Below are 25,216 nucleotides of genomic sequence, written 5' to 3'. Positions count from 1 at the left end.
TTCGGAAGCTTGATGGGCAATATTTCATCCTGGGATTTTTGAATAGGATGAAGCCTATACTTTTTTTCAAGCACGGAAGTGAACTATTGTATGATTATATATCCGTTCATTATAAAAATGGAAAACCATTAACTAGGAAGCTATATATCATAAAATGACCACGTGCTCGGATTCGAAAACTAGTTTATACGCTTTTGAAGCAATTGCTATAAACGAAATATGGCGTTTATGTCCCAAGAGTGCCGCTAATTATGTTTAGTCTTGACTATTCCTGTCCACAGATACTATTTTCATAAAAAAAAGATAAACTATGTACTAACAATATACAAGAAAATGTATTTGCATACACAGGATTTAAATGAATAGACATACACACACACACAACACAACACACACACACACACACACACACACACACACACACACACACACACTTTACCATAGTGATCTATGGCCTTTGTTGTCTAGCGCACTTATTTGTTTTACCCATTAACCATTCATTTGCAATGTCCGCCGCCAGATTACAGCACCTCGAGTTGCAAATCGTACGACAGGACATCAAAAGACCGTCGTCGATCGCTCATTCCCAAGCAAGGATTTAACTTCTTCGAGAAAGTGTGTCTTCGTGGAGGTGAGAAATTTGCATGTTTTATTTTTGTTTCTTTTTTTTTTAATTTATTATTTATATTTATGTTTTTGGTTTTCTATTTTTTTGTTTAATGTTGTTGTTATTGTTTTGTCTTTTGCGTGTCTGGCTAGGATTTTTTGTTTTTTTTCAAGATATTTGTGTAAGGGAAGTTAGACAAATATCAAGAGATATAGATAGATCAACAGATATATACATGAATAGACAGACGGACAGATAGATAGATAGTCTTCCAAACATAAACCTGTTATATATATATATTTTTTTTTCACATCAGCATGGTAGATGAATAATCTTCTCCATTAGTTTTAATATAACCATATTGATTCCCTCCAATTCAGCATTCAGTTAATTACATAATCTATTCCAACCAATTACCTAGTCACTTCAATTAGCCTACTCCTATTAATTCACATCATCATTTTCCTTTTCTTCCTTTTTTAAATGATTAATCACATCGCCATTATCATTTCCTCAGTTATTCCAATGATACCTAATTAGCTCTTAATCACATCGCAAGTCCTCTCCCCAGCCATTCCAGTTATTCCTAATTATCCATTCTAATTACACACAATCGTCAGTTAATTCCCGAACCATTCCCGTTAACTCATTCCAGGGAAACAATTTATCATTTATCCCTATGCCATTCCTATCACATCATTGTTATTCATCATTAATTCATTACTCTCCATTCCAGTCATTCCAGTTAGCCCGTTCCAGCTAAAACTCCCCCAGCCATTTTAATTGGTCCATTTCTGTAACACGCCAATTCTCTCAATAATCATCTTCATTATCCTAGTTAATCAAATGCAATGAACCTCACCGTATTTTAGTTTACCAATTATCCTTATCATCTCACTATATTCCAATTACCTCCAATCCAGCTGACGCCATTCCAGTTAATCTCACCATCCAATTTAGCCCAATTAATATCATTCAAACCCCACTATCTAACCATCTCATCTAAGCCAATTAACATAACCTGAATTAAATATTAACCCCACTATCTCACCATCCCACTTAAGCCAATTAACATAACCTGAATTAATTATTAACCCCACTATCTCACCATCCAAATTAAGCCAATTAACAAAACTCCAATTAACCCCACTATCTTCTTCTCCCCCTCCCCCCCCCCCCCCAGTCGACTACAATCAGCTGTGCGGCCAAGAGAGACTGTGGGCCTTCGAGCGCGTGTTAGATGCCTACCTCGATGGTTTCGATAACAAGACCATTCCCAACGTCGATAGTAGGGCCGATTGTATGAAGTTCTGCCTGGTTGAGACGGAGTTTACTTGCAGGTAAGGGTTGTTGTTGTTGTTGGGGTGATGGGGGGGAGGTGGGGGTTGTTGTTAGCGCTGTTATCGGGGTTGTTTTCCTTTTTTTTTTTTTTTTTTTTTTTTTTTTTTTTGGGGGGGGGGGGCGATTCAATTGAGATTAAGTCAGTTTTTCTTTATGAGTTCACTTGCAGGTAAGGGTAGGGGTGGGGGTGTGGGTGAGTGGGGCTAGTGAGGGTTGAGGCGTTTTTTTGTTGTTATTAGTGTTGCTTCTATTCTTGTTTACTATTATCATTATTTACTTTGCTTCACCGATTCAGCCTCATCTGAATCAGTTCCGTTCAGATCAACTCAATTTTTCTCTTATTCCCAACCCTAGAAATATCCAAACCCAAGACTCGAAATCCACACACTCTTCCCCCCTCTTTACAGATCCGCCGAATATGACAAAATCAGGAAACTCTGTCAGCTGAGCAAAGAGGACAGACGGACACGACCCACTGATTTTATTTCTGCTCCCGGATCAGCTGTCGATTATCTGGAGAACCAATGTGTTCGAGGTGAGTTATTCCATTTAAATGTTCTAGTTTTTTTTTTCTTCGCTTGGTTTAATGTATTTTATTATTGTTATTCTATATTTTTGTTTATGGGGAGGTCGAATTAGTGTTTAAGTCTGAGTTGTGAGTTTTATATCTTTCTTATTTCGATTATTTTTCTATTGTCTTTAATTTTTTTTTTTTTTTTTTTTGTTTTATAGATTTGATCGTTCATTTTGTTTCATTTGGGTAAACTTTCTTTTTTCTTATTTTTGTATAACCAGCGAGCTTGCGTTTAGTCAGGTTTAGTTTATCTTACTATTAGGAAACAGAACTTTATTTTAATTTAATGAAACCCATAATTGACAAGACCGTATCCAAAATATGGATTTCACTGCCCACTCCAACCACTACTCGCCCTAAACCCTACACACCCTAACTAAATCACTCAAACAACCACCTACTCTAACCACCTACTCTAACCATTACCCCCCCCCCCCCCCCAGCTCTCCCCGACTGCCGCTACGATGTACAAAATGACGTGATGGTGATTTCAATGGACTCGCTGGAATTCGCGAACGTTCAGAACGACTGTCAGAGCCTTTGTGACAAGACGAGGTTCATGACATGTCGCTCGTATACGTTCGATTCCAGGGAGAAGAGGTGAGTGAGATTTGCGGGGAGTTGAGTGTGTGAGTGAGTGTGTGAGTGAGTGAGTGAGTGAGTGAGTGAGTGAGTGAGTGAGTGAGTGAGTGAGTGAGTGAGTGAGTGAGTGAGTGAGTGAGTGAATGAGTTGAGTGAGTGATTGAGTTGAGTGTGTGAGTGTGTGAGTGAGTGAGTGAGTGAGTGAGTGAGTGAGTTAGTGAGTGAGTTAGTGAATGAGTGAGTGAGTGAGTGAGTGAGTGAGTGAGTGAGTTGAGTGTGTAAATGAGTGAGTGAGTGAGTGAGTGAGTAAATGTGAGTGAGTGTGTGAGTGAGTTGAGTGTGTGAGTGAGTGAGTTAGTGAATGAGTGAGTTGAGTGTGTGAGTGAGTGAGTTGAGTGTGTGAGTGAGTGAGTTGAGTGTGTAAATGAGTGAGTGAGTGAGTTGAGTGGGTGAGTGAGTGAGTGTGTGAGTGAGTGAGTGAGTGAATTGAGTGTGTGAGTGAGTGAGTTGAGTGTGTGAGTGAGTGAGTTGAGTGTGTAAATGAGTGAGTGAGTGAGTTGAGTGGGTGAGTGAGTTGAATATGTGAGTGATTAAAAGAGTGAGTAACTTTAGTGAGTGAGTGGGAATGCTGTAGTTGAGTGAGTGGGTGAGCGCGTGAATGTGATAGGAGGCGAGTGAATGAGTGAGTTGAATAATTGAGTGAGTTAGTGACTGATATGAGGAGTGTGATTGAATGGATAATTGAGTGAATAAGCCATTGAGTGAGTGAATGGGTGACTGATTGACTTATTGATTGATTGCCAAATTTAATGAGAAAGAGACTGAATAACTGATTGGTTGAAAGAACGATTTAATAATTGTTTTTGATCTATTAACTGACTCATATGGAGAAGATATAAATCTGATTTATAGGTATTTAGTGTTCAAAGCTTCATTTCAGAAACAACAATCTTTCGTACGTTCAGATTCAGTATGTGGAAATATATATCTATATTTTTTTTCTCCCACGCTTCTTTTCTTTTATTTTCTTATTGTCTTTCTTCTTTTATCTCTCGGATGATATAGTTGATATTTTCTTCGCAGGTGTTATCTTTCTGGCGATGATTCAGTCTCTCTCAACAAGACTGTTTTACCCATCAAGGCAGGAGTAGTGACAGGAGAGAAGCAGTGTACAGTCAGTAAGTAACTGGCTTCCAACTTGCAGCACAGACACGCACATGGGCCTACTTATGTGTAGTAAAACAGCGATGATTTAGCTACAGATATTCACGGTCGTACATATGTAAACACGTACACGCACACGCACATACATATGCATGTACGTACACGCGCGCACACACACATGCACACTGTAACAAAGTCGCAAGCAAATAAACACATACACACTTAGCCTCATATACGCACATAGACACTACATCATACATGTCGACACATAAAGTCCATCTTTTAAAGAATTAGAATATATAGATAAGGATTACAATGAACTAATAATTGTTAAATACAATGCACCACAACAATAACAGAATTGAAGTAAAATAGTTAATATCTCTACAAACGAAATCCAAATATTAATATCAAAATTGAATGAATTTAAAATAACAATAAAGATAATTTAAGAATCCTATACTCCATATTCTTAGACATTAACCTTTCACCTCTGACCTGACCTCATCTACCAGGTCAGTGCGAGCGCGACCAGGGCACGATCATCTACGAGAAGATCACAGGTCAGACCGTGAGGACAGCGAGGGAATCACTCTATAACCTCGACGCTTCTCCAGGAGGCATCTCAGAGGTCAGCCGAGGTCAAAGTCGATAGTAGAATCAAAGTCCACTGGTATAATTCTGTCTACTTTAGGTCAAAGGTTATCACTGTCGAGTATCGTATCGTAAAGATTTCAGATGTGTTAGTTTCCTCTTTTGTTTATTTAGTTATGGGAATTTTGAAATTTAATTGGTAAAAGGGATTAAGAAATATAGTGTGTGTGTTTTTAAGGGAAATAATAACGAAATTAGAAATTTAATTGGTTTTCTTTTTTTAATCAGAGGAAAAATTCCAACGTTACAGAAAATAGACAGGGCTCGTGACGTCACACTCAAACTCCGCTTATTTGCGCGTGGACAGTCTTGATATCAGTAGATTTTGGTTTTATAAATCTTTTTTTTTGAAAAATCAAGTTGTTATGTAGGTTGAAATACCCATTGAGAGTTATGTATCTTATTTCTTGTATTTCCCCTCTACGTCTTTGCCAAATTTCCTCCCTTCTCCTTCTCCCCCCCCAACTCTCCCCTCCTTTTTTTCAAGTCCCCCCCCCCTCATCTCTCTTCTTTTCCCATCTTCCCTTTCTAATTTCACCGCTCTCCCTTCTCCCTTCTTCTGCCACTTCCCCCTTTCCGCCCATCTCCTCTCCTCTTTACCAAATTTCCCCGTCTTCTCCCCTTGCTTGTTTCTTCCTTCGCCTCTTCTCCCACCCTTCCGCCCTTCTCCCCTCTTTCTCACCCTTCCACCCTCCTCTCCTCCTTTGTCTCTTTTCTTTTCCTTTACTATTTCTCCCTCTCTTCCCTCTTTCTTTATCACTTCTCCCTCCCTTTCCCCAATCCTTTGCAACTTCTCCTACTCTCCTCCTTTCCTTTATCCCTTCTCCCACCCTTCCACCCTTTCTCCCTTTCTCCCTTTCTCCCATCCTCCTCTCTTCCTTTACCGCACCTCCCTCCCTCCCCCCCTTCCCCCTTCCCCCTTCCTCCCCTCCACCCTCTCTAACTCTACCCTCCGCATTCCGCCCCCAGAAATGCGCACGGCAATGTATGGACGACTCGGGCGAGTGTCCCTGCCTTTGCCGTCGACTACATCAACACCCGCTGCTTCAAACTCGACCGTAACACTCAAGGACGAGTTCAAGACATTGTCGAGTCCCCGGGGAAGAGTTACTTTGAGAAGACCTGCGTCAGAGGTGAGGATCAAGGGCTATGTTATTTTTTTGTTTATCTTTTTATATATATATATTTTGTCTGTGGGGTATTGTCTTTGAAGGGTGGAGGTGTGTGTGTGTGGGTGTGTGTGTGTGGGGGGGGGGGGTCATATGAGGTAGAAGTGTTGGTTTGTTTGTTTCTTGAGATTATCATTATTATTATTTTTTAAATCCCGTGTGAGCACTTTTTTTTTAAGTTTTGTTTTCTTGTGGTCTATGTTCATTTAGTATATTATACACAATTCTTCATGTTTACATATATTACGTTCAATAAGCTGTGTTCTATACCGTTCTTTTGTTAAATATTTAGTTCTAGAACGTTCTCTTTCTCATCTATTACGTTCTACATTACTCTCACGTGTTATATATATTTCACATTCATCTGCCACGTTCTTCACTGTCCTTTCGTTAAACCTTTTGTTCTCTAATGTTATTTAGAGAACACATCCTACATTATCGAACATTTCTCCATTTCCCGTCCAATCGTCATGCTATCCACACTATGTTTATTATGATTATCTACGTCATTCTCTCATGCCCCGTGTTCCTCCAGCGACCTTGTCCGCCCAGTGTCGAGGAAGCACATGGCAGTTCGAACGAGTGATTGGGAAAGAGCTAAGAGGATTGGACGATCAGGTTTACAATCTCATCCAGAGTCGTAGGGATTGTATCGAGGTGAGTCCTGCTTTTAATACTTTTTTTTTTTACTTATTCGTTTATCTGTTTATGTTTTTGTTTGTTTGTATGTTGTGGAGGGTTAAAAAAAAAAGAAAAATAAATGCGCTAGGTTTCTGTTTCGTGAGATGGATTAATTATTAAAAAAGAAAAAAAAAAATGACTGTGAATTTGATTGGTTTGTTTTGATAGGTTAATGGATAATAGGAAAATAAATAGAAAAGGGAAAGGATAAATGGTGTCTTGGTAAAGAAAAAAAAAAAAAGAAAGAAAAAAATAGAAGGGAAGAGGAAGGAAGTCTTGTCTACCTTAGAAAAGAAGAAAAAAAAAAAAAAGGAAATTGGTGTAAGGGAATTTAGTTTGTAATTAGATATGTGAAGGTAATTTGTTGTGACATTAATTCTTTCTCTTTCTGTTCTTATGATTATTTTCCCTCTCTTCCTCTTCCCCTTCTCTCATTTTCTCTCATTATATTTTTTTCCGTAAATTCCTAACGTTTTTCTTCTCACATCTCTTTTGTCTTCATTACTATTTGACCTTCTTTTTCTTCTTGCTTCCCTCCCTCCTTCCCTTCTTCCAATTCTTCTTCTCCTAATTATCACTTCTTATATTCTATTTTCTTGTCATCACGAGTTAGATATACTAGTTATTATAAGGAACACTACATGACGTTTCGGGTTGAGTTGTCTCGTCATCAGGAGCTAAAACCCTATCATTTACATGTGTTTCAGTTGATTCATCAGTTAATTTTTTCTATCTCCCTTTCCCTCCTCCCTTCCTTTCCAAACTGATGCCCCTCCCTTCCTTTTATTTTCTCTCTCTCTATTTATATATTATATAATATACATATGTACACGTGTATATATACAATCACAAACTAACCACACATCTCTCCTTCCAACCCGTTTCTTCATTACTCCATAAATAAAAAGAAGAAAATCATAAACTAACCTCCTTCCCCCGCCCTTGCCTCCTCCCTCCTTCAGCGCTGCCTGCAAGAGACCGCCTTCCAGTGCCGATCCGCGGAGTACGACAGCACGGAACTCACCTGTCGTCTGAGCAGGAGAGACAGGAGGTCGTCTCCGCTAGACTTTCGTGGATGCTGTGTCGCCGACGGTGGAGTACCTCGAGAACCAGTGCGTCCCTGGTGAGTAGGTGGATGAGGATGAGGGTGGTGGTGGTGATGATGGTGATTACATTGGTTGTGTAATGGGATGATGATAATCAAGCTGGATGATAATGAATATAAAAAACATCAAACAATATCATAATCTTAATAAATTACCAAACCAGTGATACTCTAAAGACAACCATATATATATATATATATATATAAGCCAAAATGATAAGAATACTAAAAGCAACAAAAAAAAAAAAAAAAAGGATAAATAAGTCAACAGAATGTAATGCAAAATCCCAGTCCAGTCAACATCTACCTCTTTTTTTCACAGCTGACGATACCTGTCCATACCAACGCTCCGAGAGTGCCTACCCGACGTACCTGGATGTCACCGTTGAGAATGTAGTGTCGGAGTTACAGTGCCAGAGAGAATGTACTAATTACAGGTCCTTCAACTGCCGGTCTCTCGCCTTCAGACCAACTGGATCGCAGTGCTTCCTCTCTGGAGATGATACAAGTAAGTTCGTTTGCGGTTTATTTTCCATTTTTAGAAGTACTTATGCATTTATTTACTTGTTTCATAATAAATAGCTGACTAAGTTAGTAAGTAAAGCATTTAATTATTTTATTCATTTATTTTTTAACTTATTTTTGATATGAGGTAAAGGGTTAGAACTGTTTTATTAGTTTCTAATGAATGGATGAATGAGTTAATAGACAGATATATAGACTGATAGGTAAATACATATATAAACGAACTAATAATCAAATAGTCGAATTCTGAAACGTTTTCTAACTCCGCAAACGATTCTTGCAGTTTCCGGCGGAGGGGAAGATGCCAAACAGAACCGTCCAGGCACCATCTTCTTCGAGAGAGACTGCCTTGGCGGAGGAAGTGGTGGAGGAGGAGGAGGAGGAACTGGAGGCGGCGGTGGAGGAACCGGAGGCGGTGGAGGAATTGGAGGCGGTGGAGGAACCGGAGGCGGCGGCGGCGGGGGAATTGGAGGCGGTGGAGGAACTGGAGGCGGTGGCGGCGGGGGAATTGGAGGCGGTGGAGGAACTGGAGGCGGCGGCGGCGGGGGAATTGGAGGCGGCGGAGGAGGAAATGGAATCGGAGGAGGTAGTGGTGGTGGCTCTGGTATTGGCGGAGGTAAGGAACTCATTTTAAACATTTTTCTTTTAGATTATTCTTCATTAAAAAAAAAGAAAGATTAGTTTTTAGTTTATGTCATATAGTTTATATATATATCTTAAAGGAGTATTTCATTCTTAGGTATAACGATTTCGTACATTTGCTTCATTTAAGTTATTCCTAATGTGTTTCTTGCCGTTTTTTAATGACTTGTTTGAAAAAAAAAAAAAAAAAAACTGACATATACGAAGAAAAAAAAAAAAAAAAAGACATGACCAAAACGAAGACATTTCACAAGACACGAAACAAACTAACAAACAAACTGAAATGACAAATACGTCCTTCTGACTTTACTGAACAATTTATTTAAAAGAGAAATTAAACAATAATTAATTTGGTCAAACTTGCATACATATATAATTCTTTTTAGAAACAAAATAGACATTTCCACTCATAAAACATTTATTCCTTAGCATGTTAAAAAGATATTTAATATTTGTAATTTCTTAGGTTGATTTTGATGTTAATTTATGATAATCATATTAATGGTGATGCGATTATCATAATGAGAAAGTTATTATTATATTGATGGTATGTGTAAATGTAAGATAATGATAATTATGAGTAGAATATTAATATTAAAGAATGTATCTATATTAGCATTATATTCAGTTAACGTAAATATATTTGAAGGGTTTTATGATCTTTCTACAGACATGATTTACGTAGCTAAAGAATTAACAAAATACAAGTATATAAAGCATAAATACTAAAATTGTAATCCCCCAAAGAAACAAAACACATGGGATATTGAAGCATATCCCAAGGGTCAGAGTAATTTACTGCAGTCTACCCAGAAGTCTCAGGTTGGAGCCGTTTTCTATGTTGAGACCCCCCCTCCCCCAAACACAGCTTCATTTACACTTTAAAAGCACCCTTATATACACTATAGATAGATGGGATTTGTGTATCTTGTGGATAACTCAGTAAAGTCTAATATGTTTATGTTTCTTCCATTGTTTTACGTCTGTTAAAATCTCTCTCTACTCTCTCTACTCTACTCTCTCTCTCTCTCTCTCTCTCTCTCTCTCTCTCTCTCTCTCTCTCTCTCTCTCTCTCTCTCTCTCTCTCTCCCCCCGCTCTCTCTCTCTCTCTCTCTCTCTCTCTCTCTCTCTCTCTCTCTCTCTCTCTCTCTCTCTCTCTCATATTTATTTGAATCTATTCATATTTGGTGAATCAATACTTATTTTCCTCTATCCCTCTACATTGCTTGATAAACAATAAATCATATTTCACCGCAAAAAATGATATGTAGCACAAAAATTACTCTAAATAAAACCTTTTAACGTTGAGAAGTCGACATAGCTAGTTATATTTCAAGGTAATAAGAATTTTTTTTTATTTGTATGCATTAAATACTAACATCAAACGTGCTCTCGACGACTTCTCAATAATAATAATGATAATAAATTGAGGAAGGGTTTAACTTCAAAACACTATTTTCAACACTGCACAGTCTCCTCTAAAAACTCGATGTATTTCAGTTAAAAACTTAATTGTAATAATCACAGACCAAGAGCACTATATGTTTTTTTTTTTTTATGACTTTGCATCTATTTCGTTTTTGTTCAAACAGACAAAACGGACTCTGAGTCTTCCCATTTTCTACATAATTCAATTTCATTCCTTTTTTTTTGTGTCTCACCTGTACTTTCTTTTTTTCCCGTTTTCTTTGGTTTTCTCTGATCTATAGACGAAAGTACCGTATAGACATTTGGACTGGCGGCTTTTACGGTATCCAGTCCTCTGTTGGTGGCGGGGAGTGTGCTTGTAAGACATTCAGAGACCCTTGGATAAGGAATCGAGTAGCGTATCTTGTCCGCAAAGTACTGAGTTGTTCACCTTGACCGTGTGAGATTCACTTGTAATTTAGAAATGTAAAAATACTGAAATAAAAGTATTGTTATGGCGTTCATCTTCGTGTTTTGTAGAATAGATTGAGTGTTTTAGATCGTATTTAAACCATTAGACAATGTAGTTCAGTTGCAGTCGACCGCAGAATATATGAGAGAGATGTTTAATAGTGTACATAAACTAACGTAGTACATACTCTCTGTTTTGGCCGTGAAGTACTTGTAGATTTGATACGTGATATCAGCGAGAGCCTTGCGTTCATCAAAGAAGTCCTTGTTTTAATTGGTATTTGGAGAACAGTTCAAAAGATGTTTTTTTTTTATGCTCTTTGATGAACGTATTGTCTCTGTCTCCCCTCCCTCTTCATCCCATGTTCCTCCGTTCCCCTCTTTCACTTTTATTTCTTATTCTTCCTCCCCCCCCCCTCCTGTGCCTCTTTCCCTTTTCATTGTTCCCTTCACTCCCTCCATCTCCTCCTCTCCCCTATCCCCTCCATCTCCTCCTTCCCCCTATTCCCTCTCCCTCCCCTTCCCCCTTCCCCCCCTTTCTTCCTCCTCTTCCTATCTCGTCCCCCCTCTCCCCCCTCCCAGTATCCCCTTCACATCCACCCCACCATCCCCCTCCCCCACCCTCCCCTCCCTCCTCCCCTCCCTCCCATCCCCCACCCTCCCACCCCCCTCCTCCCCTCCTCCCAACTCCCCCCATCTTTAGCACGTAGCGCTCCGTATCACACCTCCGCACAGCACAGACTAACGGCTCACTCCTGGGGGTCCTGGTTTGTTCTTTACCACACCTCCAGGCGACTTCTTGTTCCAAATAGATCGCTGTTCCCTCGGCGGACTCACCTACGAGAAAATCACCGGCTATGAGCTTTCCGGAGTGAGGTCGGAGCTGCTGACTTCCAGTTCGACGCCAGGTAAGTGTTTGATTGGGCTGTTCTGTGTTTCGGTGTTTGTTTGTGATGTTATGTGTGTCTCTGTGTCCTTTTTATCGCATTTGTTTTTTGTTTCTTTTTCTTTCACTTTGTCTCTCTGTTTGTCTGTTTCTTTGTCTCTCTGACTCTCTTTCTTTCTCTCTCACTCTCCCTCCCACTCCCACTCCCACTCCCACTTCCACTCTTACTCTCATTCTCACTCCCACTCCCACTCCCACTCCCACTCCCACTACCACTCTTACATTTACTGTTACTGTTACTGTTACTCTTACTCTTACTCTTACTCTTACTCTTACTCTTACTCTTACTCTTACTCTTACTCTTACTCTTACTCTTACTCTTACTCTTACTCCTACTCTCTCTCTCTCTCTCTCCCTCTCTCTCTCTCTCTCTATTTATCTCTCTCTCTCTCTCTCTCTCTATTTATCTCTCTCTCTCTCTCTCTCTCTCTCTCTCTCTCTCTCTCTCTCTCTCTCTCTCTCTCTCTCTCTCTCTCTCTCTCTCTCTCTCTCTCGTCTTCTTCTTCGTTTTACATTTCAATTTCCATATTTGCACATTAATGTATAACTAGAAATGCCAAAAAATGTTTGAATTAACAAATACGAATTGTACCAATAACCAATAACATTAATAATCCACTAATTACCAATCCAACCCCCCTTCTCCTCCCCCACCCCTCCTCATTCCACCCCCATCTCTCCCCTAACCATCCCCTCCCCCTCCTCCTCCCTTTTCCTTCCCCTCACTTCCCCTCCCTCTCCCTCTCCCTCTCCCTCTCCCTCTCCCTCTCCCTCTCCCTCTCCCTCTCCCCTTCCCTTCATCTCCCCTTCCCCTCCCTTCCCGTCCCCGCCCCTACCCATCCTTCCCTCTCCCCTTCCCCTCCCTTCCCTTTCCCTTCCCCTCCCTTCCCTCTCCCCTTTCCCTTACCTTCCCGTCCCCGCCCCTACCCTTCCCTACCTCTCCCCTTCCCCTCCCTTCCCATCCCCTCCCCTACCCTTCCTTCCCTCTCCCCTTCCCCTCCCTTCCCTCCCTCTCCCCTTCCCCTCCCTTCCCATCCCCTCACCTACCCTTCCTTCTCTCTCCCCTTCCCCACCCTTTCCCCACCGTATCCCCCACCCCCCACCAGGCATCACCGCCGAGTGCGCCCGCCTCTGCGCCAACACGGAGAATTGCATGGCCTTCAACCTGGACTACAACAGGATCGAGTGCTATTCCCTGGACACGCCGGCATCCGAAGCCCCTATTAATCTCAGGACCTCCAGCGGCGTCGCCTACTTCGAGGGGATTTGTTTGAGGAGTGAGTCATTTCCGAGTCGTTTTGGAATGTTTTGGAAATGTATTTGGATTATGCTTCGGGTTACGTTTGTAGTGTGATGTGTATTTGAGTATTTAATGTTATGTTATATTTGGGGGTGTGTATAGTTTTTCTTTTCTGTGTGTAGATGGGGTTGTGTGTTTTGTATGTATTTGTTTTTTGTTCGTTGTGGTAATGAAATGAAAATAGACTTTCGCCGTTATGATTAATAATAATAATATTAATGATAATAGTACATACATACGTAAAATACATAGTTCTAACCCCTTCGTTAGATTTCGTTTCATTATTATAAGAACCAAAAGACTAATCCACTTCTCAAAAAAACAAAAACAAAAAACAAATCAACAAATATATAAAAAAAAAATAACGAAAAAAAAAAAAAAATCCGACCACATAACCCTCTCGCTTGGCACCAGGTGGCGGATGTGGCCTTCGCTGGACCTACGAGAGAGTGCCAAACTACGAGCTGCGGGGCCAGGAGAGGGACACCTACAGTGGCATCAGGTGCGTTTGTCGAGATGTCGTTTGTAGGAGTTTTGTGTCCTTGTCGGTTTGTTGGTTTGTGTGTGCGGGTTTTGTGTTTGTGTGATAGAGAGGGAAGAAGGGAGGGAAAGAGAGGGAGAGGGAGAGGGAGAAAGATATATATGTATATGTGATAGATAGATAGATAGATAAATAGATAGACAGACAGACAGATAAACAGAGAGAAAGAAAATTATAAATAAAAAGATAAATAGACAGACAGACAAACAGACAAAGCGAAAGAGAATAACAAAAACAAACGTCCCTTCCAGCAAATCCGAATGCATGGAAAAGTGTCTGGATGAGCGCCGCTTCGTCTGCCGATCCGCCAGCTACGAGTACTCGAGGCGTCTGTGTCGCGTGTCGGATCAGAACCGGTTCTCTGCCCCGGCGTCGTTCCAGGCGGCCCCCAACGTGGATTACATGGAGAACCAGTGCGCGCCAAGTACGTATATATATATGTGTATAAGCTCTGCTTCAAAAGGGCGAGCTTAAAGTGCGTATTGTACATGTTGAGTGTAAATGATGTGCTATATTATCGTTTTGGTTATGAAATAATATTTAAAAAATCAAGTGGTTTACACACACACACGCATATATATATATATATATATATATATATATATATATATATATATATATATATATATATTTTTTTTTTTTTTTTAAACACACACGTGTGTGTGTGTGTGTGTGTGTGTGTGTGTGTGTGTGTGTGTGTGTGTGTGTGTGTGTGTGTAGGGTTGCGGGGGTTGGGGGTTTCTTGTGTTTTGGTTTCTTTTTATTTGTATTTTTTCTTTTTGCGGTGGTGTTTCTTTGATCTATCTGTCTCCCCATCTCCTTCTCTATCTTTCTCTATGTATCCGTCTCTCTCTCTCTCTCTCTCTCTCTCTCTCTCTCTCTCTCTCTCTCTCTCTCTCTCTCTCTCTCTCTCTCTCTCTCTCTATATATATATATATATATATATATATCTCCTTCTAAAAAATAATAAGAAACGAAAACAAAATCGAAAAAGGAAGAAACCCCAACTAACCTTTTCCTTTCCCTTCCCCCTTTTCTTTCTCGTTCGTGAATCCAGAGCCGACCGGATGCCGCTACACGAACGACCAGCGGGACCGTTTCCTGATCTACACGACCAAAACAGTGACGGCTTTCAGTAACGACGAGTGCATGCGTGCGTGCGACGTCGAGACGGAATTCAACTGTCGTGCCTATTCGTTCATGAGTGCGGTGAGACATGCCATTGTGTGTTGATTTCATTGGGTTTATTTTTAGATTTTTTTTTTTACTTGGTTGCTGTTGTTGTTATTATTCCTGTTATTCTTACAGGTATTGTTATTATTATTATTATTACCTTTATCATTGCTGTTATTCTTACAGATATCGCTATTATTATTATAATAATTATTACTGTTATTATTACAGATATAGTTTTTATTATTATTTTTGTATTATTATTCTATATTATAATCACTATTATCGTTGCTATTGCTATTATCATTTAATAATTTATTTGATTGATAAAAGCAGAATTCAAAATATACATAAAAACGCGCACAAAACTACCACATATAACAATAAAGAACAAATATAATTATACAAAAAAACACGCACACAGACCAGCCATAATAAACACACGAAAACTATAACAAACCACACAGAATAACCATACCACTACAAAACAAACAAAACAAACAAACATTAATTTCCAATCTCTCTCACGCAATACCAGGCTGGAACTCCACGTGACCAATGTTACCTGAGCGGAGACACAGGTACCAACGCTGGAAACAATGCATTCCAGTTCAGGTCAGGTGCAATGTTTGCCGAGAGGGAATGCACTGAATATACAGGTGTGTAGAGGAATTTATTTATTTATTTGTTATGTGTTTTTTGTGTTTATACGGATTTTTTTGGGGGTGTTTAGGTGACTGGGGAGAGGTAATATGATGTGGGAGAGAGGGAGAGTGTGAGTGAGTGATTGTGTGAGTGAGTGAGAGTATGAGTGAGTGAGAGTGAGTGAGTGAGAGTGTGAGTGAGTGAGAGTGTGAGTGAGTGAGAATATGAGTGAGTGAGAGTATGAGTGTGTGATAGAGTGATAGAGTGAGTGAGTGAGAGTGAGTAAGAGTGTCAGTGAGTGAGTGTGAGTGATAGCGAGAGTGTGAGTGATACTGGGAAGAGCTACTGTCCAAAGTCACTGTGGAGCAACTCTGGGCAATATCAAGGTTACAGACCTTGACTTTGCTGATGATGTTGCCATTCTATCTGAATTTCTGGAAACCCTAGTGGCGGCTCTTAATGCATTTAGCAATGAAGCAAAGCCCCTGGGGCTAGAGGTCTCCTGGACCAAGACCAAGATCCAGGATTTTGGGGTCTACTAGGAGACCCTGTGCAGTCGGTACGTGCTTGCGGTGAAAACATCGAAGTCACAGAGAGTTTTACATACCTTGGTAGTGCAGTTCACGACTCTGGGCTGTCAGACCAGGAAGTCAGTATACAGATTGGCCTGGTAGCAGGGGTCATGCAATCTCTCGACAAGAGTATTTGGAGATGCCGGTACCTGTTGCAAAAGGACCAAGCTACGTGTTTTCAAGGCCCTGATACTGCCAGTTTTACTATATGGTAGTGAAACTTGGACGCTATCTTGTGCTCTGGAATCTCGTCTTGATGCCTTTTGTAACAGATCCTTGCGCCGGATCATGGGGTACAGTTGGCGGGACCATGTGTCCAACCAACGGCTGCACCGTGAGACCGGTACAGGACCTGTTACTTGCACAATCCGTGATCACCAACTCAGGCTATACGGCCACTTGGCTCGATTCCCGCAGGATGACCCTGCCCATCAGGTTGTCTCTGTCCGAGACAACCCTGGGTGGAGGAGGCCTGTGGGACGACCGAGAAGGTCGTGGCTTGGGCAGATCGATCAAACCTGTCGTGAGGAACTAGAGATGGGCCAGGCCCCTGCCTGGCGGCTCCCCATGAGGGACCCTCGTAGGTGGAAGCAAAGGGTGGATGCGGCTATGCGCCCCTGCCGGTGTTAGCTCCCAAATGATGATGATGATGAGTGATAGCGAGAGTGAGTGATAGTGAGCGTGAGTGATAGTGAGCGTGAGTGATAGTGAGCGTGAGTGATAGTGAACGTGAGTGATAGTGAGCGTGCGTGATAGGGATAGTGAGTGATAGTGATAATGAGAGTGAGAGTGAGAGTGTGTGTGAGAGAGAGAGAGAGAGAGAGAGAGAGAGAGAGAGAGAGAGAGAGAGAGAGAGAGAGAGAGAGAGAGAGAGAGAGAGCGCAGAACAGGAGACTAAAGAGAACATTGCACAGCAGAGACAAAGATAGACTAAAGATATGCACACATTTATGGAACTGAGTGCTCTGACAAACAAGGAACAGGAAAAGAATTGATACCTCCCCCCTTAAAAAAAAAACGAAAATCAATGATAAGTAACTCTATTACTTTACATGGTTCTTAAGCCTTGTCATCCCCCTCCCCCCCAGCCCAGCATTCACGAGTAAAATTCCCTCCCAGATTTGAAAGAACATTATAAATGTGTTTTTAGTCTTTTTTTTATTGAGTATGAATTTGTCACATTATTGTTAAACTTTTCATTATTTAACTATGCTTACAGTAAGCAATATAATAAAATAATTTCTTTTTGTTTGTTTGTTTGTTTTTGTTTTTCTAAATAACTGACGCTCTTAAAGAAATTACTGACGCCCTTTAATTCAAGAACCACAACTTTACATGACAGTCAAAGGCAGTTCACTTTTTCATAGTATTTTCACTAATGATCCAAATCCTGTATGCAAACAGGATATAGATAGTAACCCATATCCTGCTTAAGTAAAAGGTATATGCATTGATTTCTCTAAGTAAAAGCCTGGATTTAAAATTCGATATGTTTTCTTTTGTCTTTTGCTTACTTCCTTTCCTTTTTTTTTGACAATAGTATTTTCATCGTTATACTTTTTTCATTTATATTTCTCTCGTAGATTAATGACTAGACTCTTGACTTTACTCAATATTTTTACTATATTTTTTTTCTCTCATATGTATTGCCTAGCTTATTTTTAGCTTCACTGTTATTGTATATGGGATCTCTTGTATTTACGTTTTCTTTCAGTGCTATGATAAGTTTCAGATAGTCTTGATATTACTATATTATTTTCCGGGATTGTTCTGTATTGTAGCTTTGTATCCGTTGATTGCTTGAGAATTCATCTAAAGTAGATTGTTGATATATGAAGCTTAATATTTTCTACAATGTATGCCAAAAACTGGTAACTGACCCTGGTACCCTTTTACACATACGGATGAAATGAATAAGTCCCCCCCCCCCCTCAATAACAACAAACAAATAAAAACAAACAGAAAACGATTGCTTCTTCAAAAAAAAATTTAATTAGTGAGTCAGTTGCCAGTTTTCGGAAACTTATCAATTCCTTCAGAGACGAGGATTTTACAGGAGGGTATCACACTATGTTGAAATCGACCTTTTTCACTTGTCATTATTACGTGTGTGAACTGGTATTAATGATAATATCAGTGAATAAATAATCATATGAATTTTCAGTGGAAGATTCAGTCACTGTAACTATTACATGGTACATTAGTACTTAATTTTCTCTTTGCCTTATTCGTTTCTTATTTGTAGGTATTTGCGATCGATCATTAACCTTGCTTTGTTTTGAATAAGGCAAAAAAAAAAAAAAAAAAAAAAAAAAAAAAAAAAAAAAATAATGCTCACTGTGTCGCCATGCTTTAAGTCATGACAGAAAACGGAATAGTAACACGGAGTTTAACATGGGAAACTATTGTAAATTTTAACAAAGTGTGATACCTTCCTGAACTCGCTGCTTGTAAGGAAAACACATGTCTAAGGTCTGTTGCACACAGGCACTGGAGGCACTGGCACTGGAGGTTCTACTGGCGGAGGATTCGGCGGAGGTTCAGGAGGTTTTGGTGGAGGAAGTGGAGGAGGAGGAGGAGGTTTTGGTGGAGGAAGTGGAGGAGGAGGTTTTGGCGGAGGAACTGGAGGAGGAGGTTTTGGAGGAGGAAGTGGAGGAGGAGGTTTCGGCGGAGGAAGTGGAGGAGGGAGGTTTTGGCGGAGGAACTGGAGGAGGAGGTTTTGGCGGAGGCGCAGGAGGAGGAGGTTTTGGCGGAGGAAGTGGAGGAGGAGGAGGAGGAGGCTTTGGCGGAGGAAGTGGAGGAGGAGGAGGAGGAGGTTTTGGCGGAGGCTCAGGAGGCTTTGGCGGAGGTTCTGGAGGAGCAGGAGGAGGAGGCTCAGGAGGCTTTGGCGGAGGCTCAGGAGGCTTTGGCGGAGGTTCTGGAGGAACAGGAGGAGGAGGTTCAGGAGGCTTTGGCGGAGGCTCAGGAGGCTTCGGCGGAGGTTCTGGAGGAGCAGGAGGAGGAGGAGGTTTCGGCGGAGGCTCTGGTGGTTTCGGCGGAGGATCAGGAGGAAGTGGAGGCTTCGGTGGAGGGAGTGGAGGCTTCGGTGGAGGAAGTGGAGGCTTCGGTGGAGGAAGTGGAGGAAGCGGAGGAGGCTTCGGTGGATCAGGCGGAGGAGGCTTCGGAGGAGGCTCCACTGGCAGCACAGGTGGGTCCTTGTTTCGCGTGCGTTGCCCTTCTTCCCCCCCTAAAGTCACGACACAGAACACTGCGTATCCGAGTGGGTCGTCGCAGGACTCACTCATCTCAGACACTCACAGCAGGTACCCCGAACCGTACCGCGTGGACGTCACAGTAACATTACCGAGGACGAAACACCTGTAAATTGGCAATGCTCACACAATTGCAGTGTCAATACTGAATCTGTTGAGAATACCCAAGGCTAATGCGACTTTTTGACAAGGAGAGTGTGCACAGTTGTACAGCTGAACCCTGAGAGCTTAAACAGGCAAAAGTGAACTGTTCGCTGGCTACTTAGTGAACACAAGTCCTATTGGGAGGACGCTGTCGTCGCACGGTTGCCCACTGCAGATGTATTGTTGACAAAGAAGGCTGTATTAGAGACTTGGTTGTCAACTCTTTATCACCCAAGATGCCTCCGGTCAGAATTTAAAACATTTAGGAAGACTCTTGTACATCCTTAGACGAAGAGATCACATGAATGCCGATGTAGTTATTGTCTGGGCACCTGTAGAAACCAGACAAGATAGAGGCAAGTCCAAATGGGTGACGGTAAACGTATCTAGGGTCCAGGGTGGTGACGGCTGGGTAGTAGAGACAAAGTACTGTACCGCTGTAAATCCAGTTAGTAGATTTGACTTAATTTGGTGAAGGATGGTAGTAGTTGCAATCTACCGTTGTAAAATTAGATGGTAGATATGACTTACCCTGGTGAAAGCTTTTAGAAGTTAGAATCTACTGTTTCAAAAACTGACAGTAGAAGAGACATGCATTGGTGAAGGGTGACAGTAGATATATCTCCACATGAAAACTAAAAGTACACAAATTAATGATATAAAGAAAAACACAAGTAATCCAGTGGCATACATTCACACTGGCGTCAGTGCTGTCATCAGGACATTTGTGAGCACATGGCAATAAATGTACAAATGTCATTACAAGCATTTTAAAGCTTTGAAAAGTATGAAGAGACGATTATTTTTAATACTTACACACCGTTATCTTTCATAAAAGGAAAACCTGCTTTTATAATTTACATTGTTTAATTCAACATACTGTTAGAAAATAAACATTTGATTTTTTTATAAGTGAAAACAAAGTACAAAATATGTAACTAAAACTAAACAGAAAGCCCGATTTTTAAAACCTGAATAAATTTAGTGGAGAGACAGAAAGATTTAAAAAAACAAAACTGGCAATGTGAAATACAGTAAGATTTTGACATACAAAATATATTAGTAATTTTGCCTTTATATCTTCGACTTCCTGTCCTAAAACGTAGTGTAGTGGATATTTCTCTTCTAGAAAGATGCAAGTTGTTTCACTCTCCCATGGTTTCGGTTAAATTCACCTTCTGGTATTATTGTTATCATCATCATCTTTATTTTTATATTATCATTATTATCATTATCATTATTATTATTTTTATTATTATTATTATTATTATTATTATTATCGTTATTGTTTTCATTATTATGATGATGATAAGGATAATATTGATGATGATGATATTGATTTTTATTATTACTATTACACCTTTACCAAGTGTGTTGAACAACAACTTGCATTTTTCGCTTCCTGTATATTTTTCTCGTCAACTGTACTACCTTCCTGGACATCACCCCCCCCCCCCCGTCCCTCCCTTCCACCTCTCTTCCAACACCCCAACCTTTGGTGTCTGACACAGTGATGTTTCCACAGGAATGACAACAGCGACACCACCAATCACAGGAGGAGGTTTGTTACCATGTATATATATATGTAAATGTATATGTAGGATTGCTACTGTTACTTACTTCGACACGTGCTTCGAAAAGGTTCATTCTGGAAATGATTCATTTGTGCGTTAGTTGTATTATGTTTATTGTTATTTTTGTTTCCTTATTTTCGTTATAAGAATATCTGTTATCAATCTTTACTATCCCCAGTATTATGATGTTGATTGATTATAGTAATATATATCTCCGAAATATATATATATATATATCCGAAAGATTGATACAAGTAGTTGTGGTAGTCACATTTTCTTTATAAAGATATTTGCTATCACAGCCTTTACTATCAGCAATAAATAGTAAAGATTATAGAAAAATTAATACAAGGATTAGCTTTAGTAGTAGTAGTAGTAATAGTTGTAGTAGTAGTAATAGTAATAATAGTAGTAATAGTAGAAGCAGAATTTCCCCAAGAACTGATGATAATAATTTTCGAACCGGAATGAATCATTTCGAAACATCCAAACGACCCGCCGAACGAATCAACGAACAGACAATTTTTTTAAACATAGTCGCTTGTTTTATTGCTTTTATTCGCAGAGGACCGAAGGTTACAGTGTTAAAACCATCACTGTTTACATGTCATGCAATTTTCTGTTTTTTTTTTTTTTTCTGTAAACATACAGATGAGTGTGTAAAAGTAACACATAATAACACACGTAAATATATCTGTCTGTATCCAAATATCCATAAATGTGTTCGTGAATTCTTTATGTGACGGTTTTTATCGCTGTAATCTTATGAAGACATTTATAATGTGCTTTACATTTTGTTTGATTTGACTTTTTAGATTATGATGATAATGATAATAATGGTAATATTATTATCACTATTACTATAGCCAAGATTAATGTTATGAGTGTTATTTATTATTTTCGTCTTTCAAAACCTACAATAAAGCATAAACAGCCGATATTATATACGTATCTCAAACTTACATTATGAGAAGGAAGCATGCATATCTAGTTTTATTTGAAATATAACTTTAAAAAGCAAAGAGAGAGAAAAAAAAAAACTAGTTTGAGTCACACTTCGATCTCACTTCACCAGAGCCGGAGGTGAAAGCGGACGCAGGCACAGGTTTGTCCTGGTTATATCATGTGCATAATGGCCATGCATTGTGATTAGGCTGCTTTAGGTGTTTCATCGTGCATGATCTGCCGGCCTGACTGTTGCATGATGATGTTTTTGTATACATGTCATGCATGTGATTATATGTTTAGGTATATGTATTAGTACACTTAAATACATTGACACATGAAGACGCAGGCGCCCGCGCGTGCAGACACACACACATACAAATACACACACACACACACACACACACACACACACACACACACACACACACACACACACACACACACACACACACACACACACACACACACACACACACATACATATCTATGCACATATATTTATACGCATATACTGTACATATATACATGCATATATATATATACATATACATATACAAATACATATACACACAAACAATCACAAACACACACACACACACACACACACACACACACACACACACACACACACACACACATGTATACGGTGAAAAAAATCCACAACGGCATAACTAGATAATTCTAGTTTGTGCAATGTGAGTTTTCCTACCGTAGTATCAACACGGTTGAATGTTTTGCCATTCATATATATATATATATATATATGCATATATATATGTATATATATGCATATATATATATATACATATTTGTATATATGTATATATATATACAAATATATACATGTGTGTATATATGTATATATATGCATATATATATGTACATATGTATATATATATATATGCATATATATATATATATATATATATATATATATATATTTATGTGTGTGACATCATCATGCAAACACGAAAGGCTTCGGCATGGAATCAGTACTATAACAGACACGGCTGCTTTGCCGTCATGCAAAATTCATGATGGCATTATGCCTCTTTACTCAGTATGCTGTAATATAAAGTTCAGAGCTCGGTGAACTTAGCATGGTGTTTTATATCATAAGGATACGAGTGCAGTATTGAGTATATTAGTATGCGCGACTATGCATGCGTTTGGCTTTTGAATAAACCATTTTTTGTACTATAATAAGCTATAGAAAATAATTGCGTATGTGAGGAACAAACAGCAGCATATTTAACGAAGGTTGTAAGTTCTTAAAGAAAGGTGTAAATATATAATATTTTGAAACAGCTGTTCGGAGAGCTTATATGGAATCTTATATATTCATACATTCCCAAACCAGAATGTGTAATTATTAATAAAAGAACATGCATGACTTTGACTACAGTGTACGCGTCAGAAAAGAGGATAATGTGTCAAATCCATTTTGTAGATGCCCAAATGTAGTGTATTGTAGTCGCTGTGTTTGCTTGTAATTTGTAGGTAAAGTATTTTGCAAATATATTTGTTATTGAATATCACCGCATGTAGTGTATCTTGTGTAAACAGTGTACATATATATACATATATCTATATGTGTGTATATATTTATTTATATATATATCTATGTATATTTATGTATATATATGCACATACATATATATACATATATATGTATATATATACATATATATACACACATGTATATATATACATATATATACACACATGTATGTATGTATGTTTGAATAAGTATTTGTATATGTATATATAAAATATGGATGCATACACACATACACCCACCAACACACACACACATATGTATATATACAAATATATACACACATATATATTCATATATATATATATAAATATATGTGTATATATATGTATACACACACACACACACACACACATGTTTCTATATATAAGAATAATGATTTTCTATATACACATAAGACTATTCGAACATGTACACATAATCATTACTCAGCATAATGATCATTACTGTGAAAAGAAAAGTAGAAAATCATATTTCATTCACACACATAATAGAAATAATTCTCCGCGAAACCAGAGATGATTGAAAAAAAAAAAAGACAATAAAACATATTAATACCTCTCTCTTCCCCTTTCCCCCCTTCCCCCCTTCCCCCCCACCACAGTGCTGAATTGCCGATTCGCGACAACTTATGACAAGGTGATGGGTGTCGATCTACGAGGCGCCAGGTAAGATCATTTATTTATTTCATTTATCTATTCGCTTAAGGTAACTTTGTGTGTCTTGGTGTAGGATTTATTTTGAATTGGTTTTTTTATTGTTATTATTAAGTTTAGGATTTGTATCGTTTGTTTGGTTTTATTTTATTATTTTATTGTTTTTTTTCATTTTCGTAATTTCTTTCTTCACTTTTTTGTTCTCTCTCTCTCTTTTGTTTTTAATTTGTTGTTTTCTTCTTCCTAAGTTTTATCTTAGTTTATATCGTTATTATATATACGTGTAAAGGAGAAGGTACTACGTGAGAGAGCGGTTTCCTCATTCGTTACCAAAAAAGGAAAGAAAAAAATGGGAATTCATTCAGACTTCACAAAGATTATCCAAGCACGTCGTCATCCGGATAATAATAATAATAATAAAAAAAAAAAAAATCCGACTGAGGGGAAAAGTACAAATCCCATCCGAAAAAAGCGACACGCGATTGGTTGCCCAAGGTTATGACGTCACACACACACAGGCCAGGAATCATCCAATCAACGCAAGGCTTGCCGGTGGGCGGAGCTTCCTACGGCAACACGCCCTTCGAAGTGCCTCTTCCGGGCTTTATCGGCACCACCAACACTATCGGCTCTTATCTCCCGCCTTCTTCGGGAGAATCGAGCACCTACCTGACGTACGAGCAGCTCCTGGCAGCGAGGAGGGCGGAGGCTCTACACCAGCGCCATTATCCTGGGTAGGACCGGCGAAGGGGAGGAGGGGGAAGGGGGAGAAGGGGGAAGGGGGAGGGGCGTGGCGGTGGAGGAGGTAGCGGGGTCCTTCGGTTATGTTGGTGTCGTTTACTGGATTATTATTATTACTTTTTGTCGTGTTGGTTGATGCGCTTAATATAAATAATAAAGTTAAATATAATGATTAAGTAAAAAGAGAAAGAATACGTGGTAATGATGAATGATAGATATTGAGTGATAATTAAAAAGAAAGTTTG

General features: G+C 39.4%; 1 protein-coding gene across 1 annotated transcript in view; it reads left to right on the top strand.

Annotated features, from left to right (window-relative positions):
* The window catches only part of LOC125042414, a 56,285-nt gene that overhangs the window by 11,428 nt on the left and 19,641 nt on the right, over positions 1-25,216 (top strand). Inside the window, 21 exon segments of the mRNA XM_047638046.1 lie at positions 521-631; positions 1,791-1,947; positions 2,356-2,483; positions 2,966-3,122; positions 4,188-4,282; positions 4,784-4,899; positions 5,892-5,930; positions 5,932-6,055; positions 6,627-6,748; positions 7,735-7,895; positions 8,174-8,385; positions 8,686-8,807; positions 8,976-9,018; positions 11,714-11,830; positions 12,975-13,145; positions 13,583-13,670; positions 13,961-14,133; positions 14,767-14,918; positions 15,421-15,541; positions 21,020-21,055; positions 24,179-24,242. Coding sequence (XP_047494002.1) covers positions 521-631; positions 1,791-1,947; positions 2,356-2,483; positions 2,966-3,122; positions 4,188-4,282; positions 4,784-4,899; positions 5,892-5,930; positions 5,932-6,055; positions 6,627-6,748; positions 7,735-7,895; positions 8,174-8,385; positions 8,686-8,807; positions 8,976-9,018; positions 11,714-11,830; positions 12,975-13,145; positions 13,583-13,670; positions 13,961-14,133; positions 14,767-14,918; positions 15,421-15,541; positions 21,020-21,055; positions 24,179-24,242 — 2,509 coding nt within the window.

The sequence above is a fragment of the Penaeus chinensis genome, chromosome 32 (genome assembly GCF_019202785.1).
Source record: "Penaeus chinensis breed Huanghai No. 1 chromosome 32, ASM1920278v2, whole genome shotgun sequence".
NCBI lineage: Eukaryota > Metazoa > Arthropoda > Malacostraca > Decapoda > Penaeidae > Penaeus > Penaeus chinensis.
Note: the sequence above shows the minus strand (reverse complement) of the source record. Positions and strands in the feature narration are given on the sequence as shown.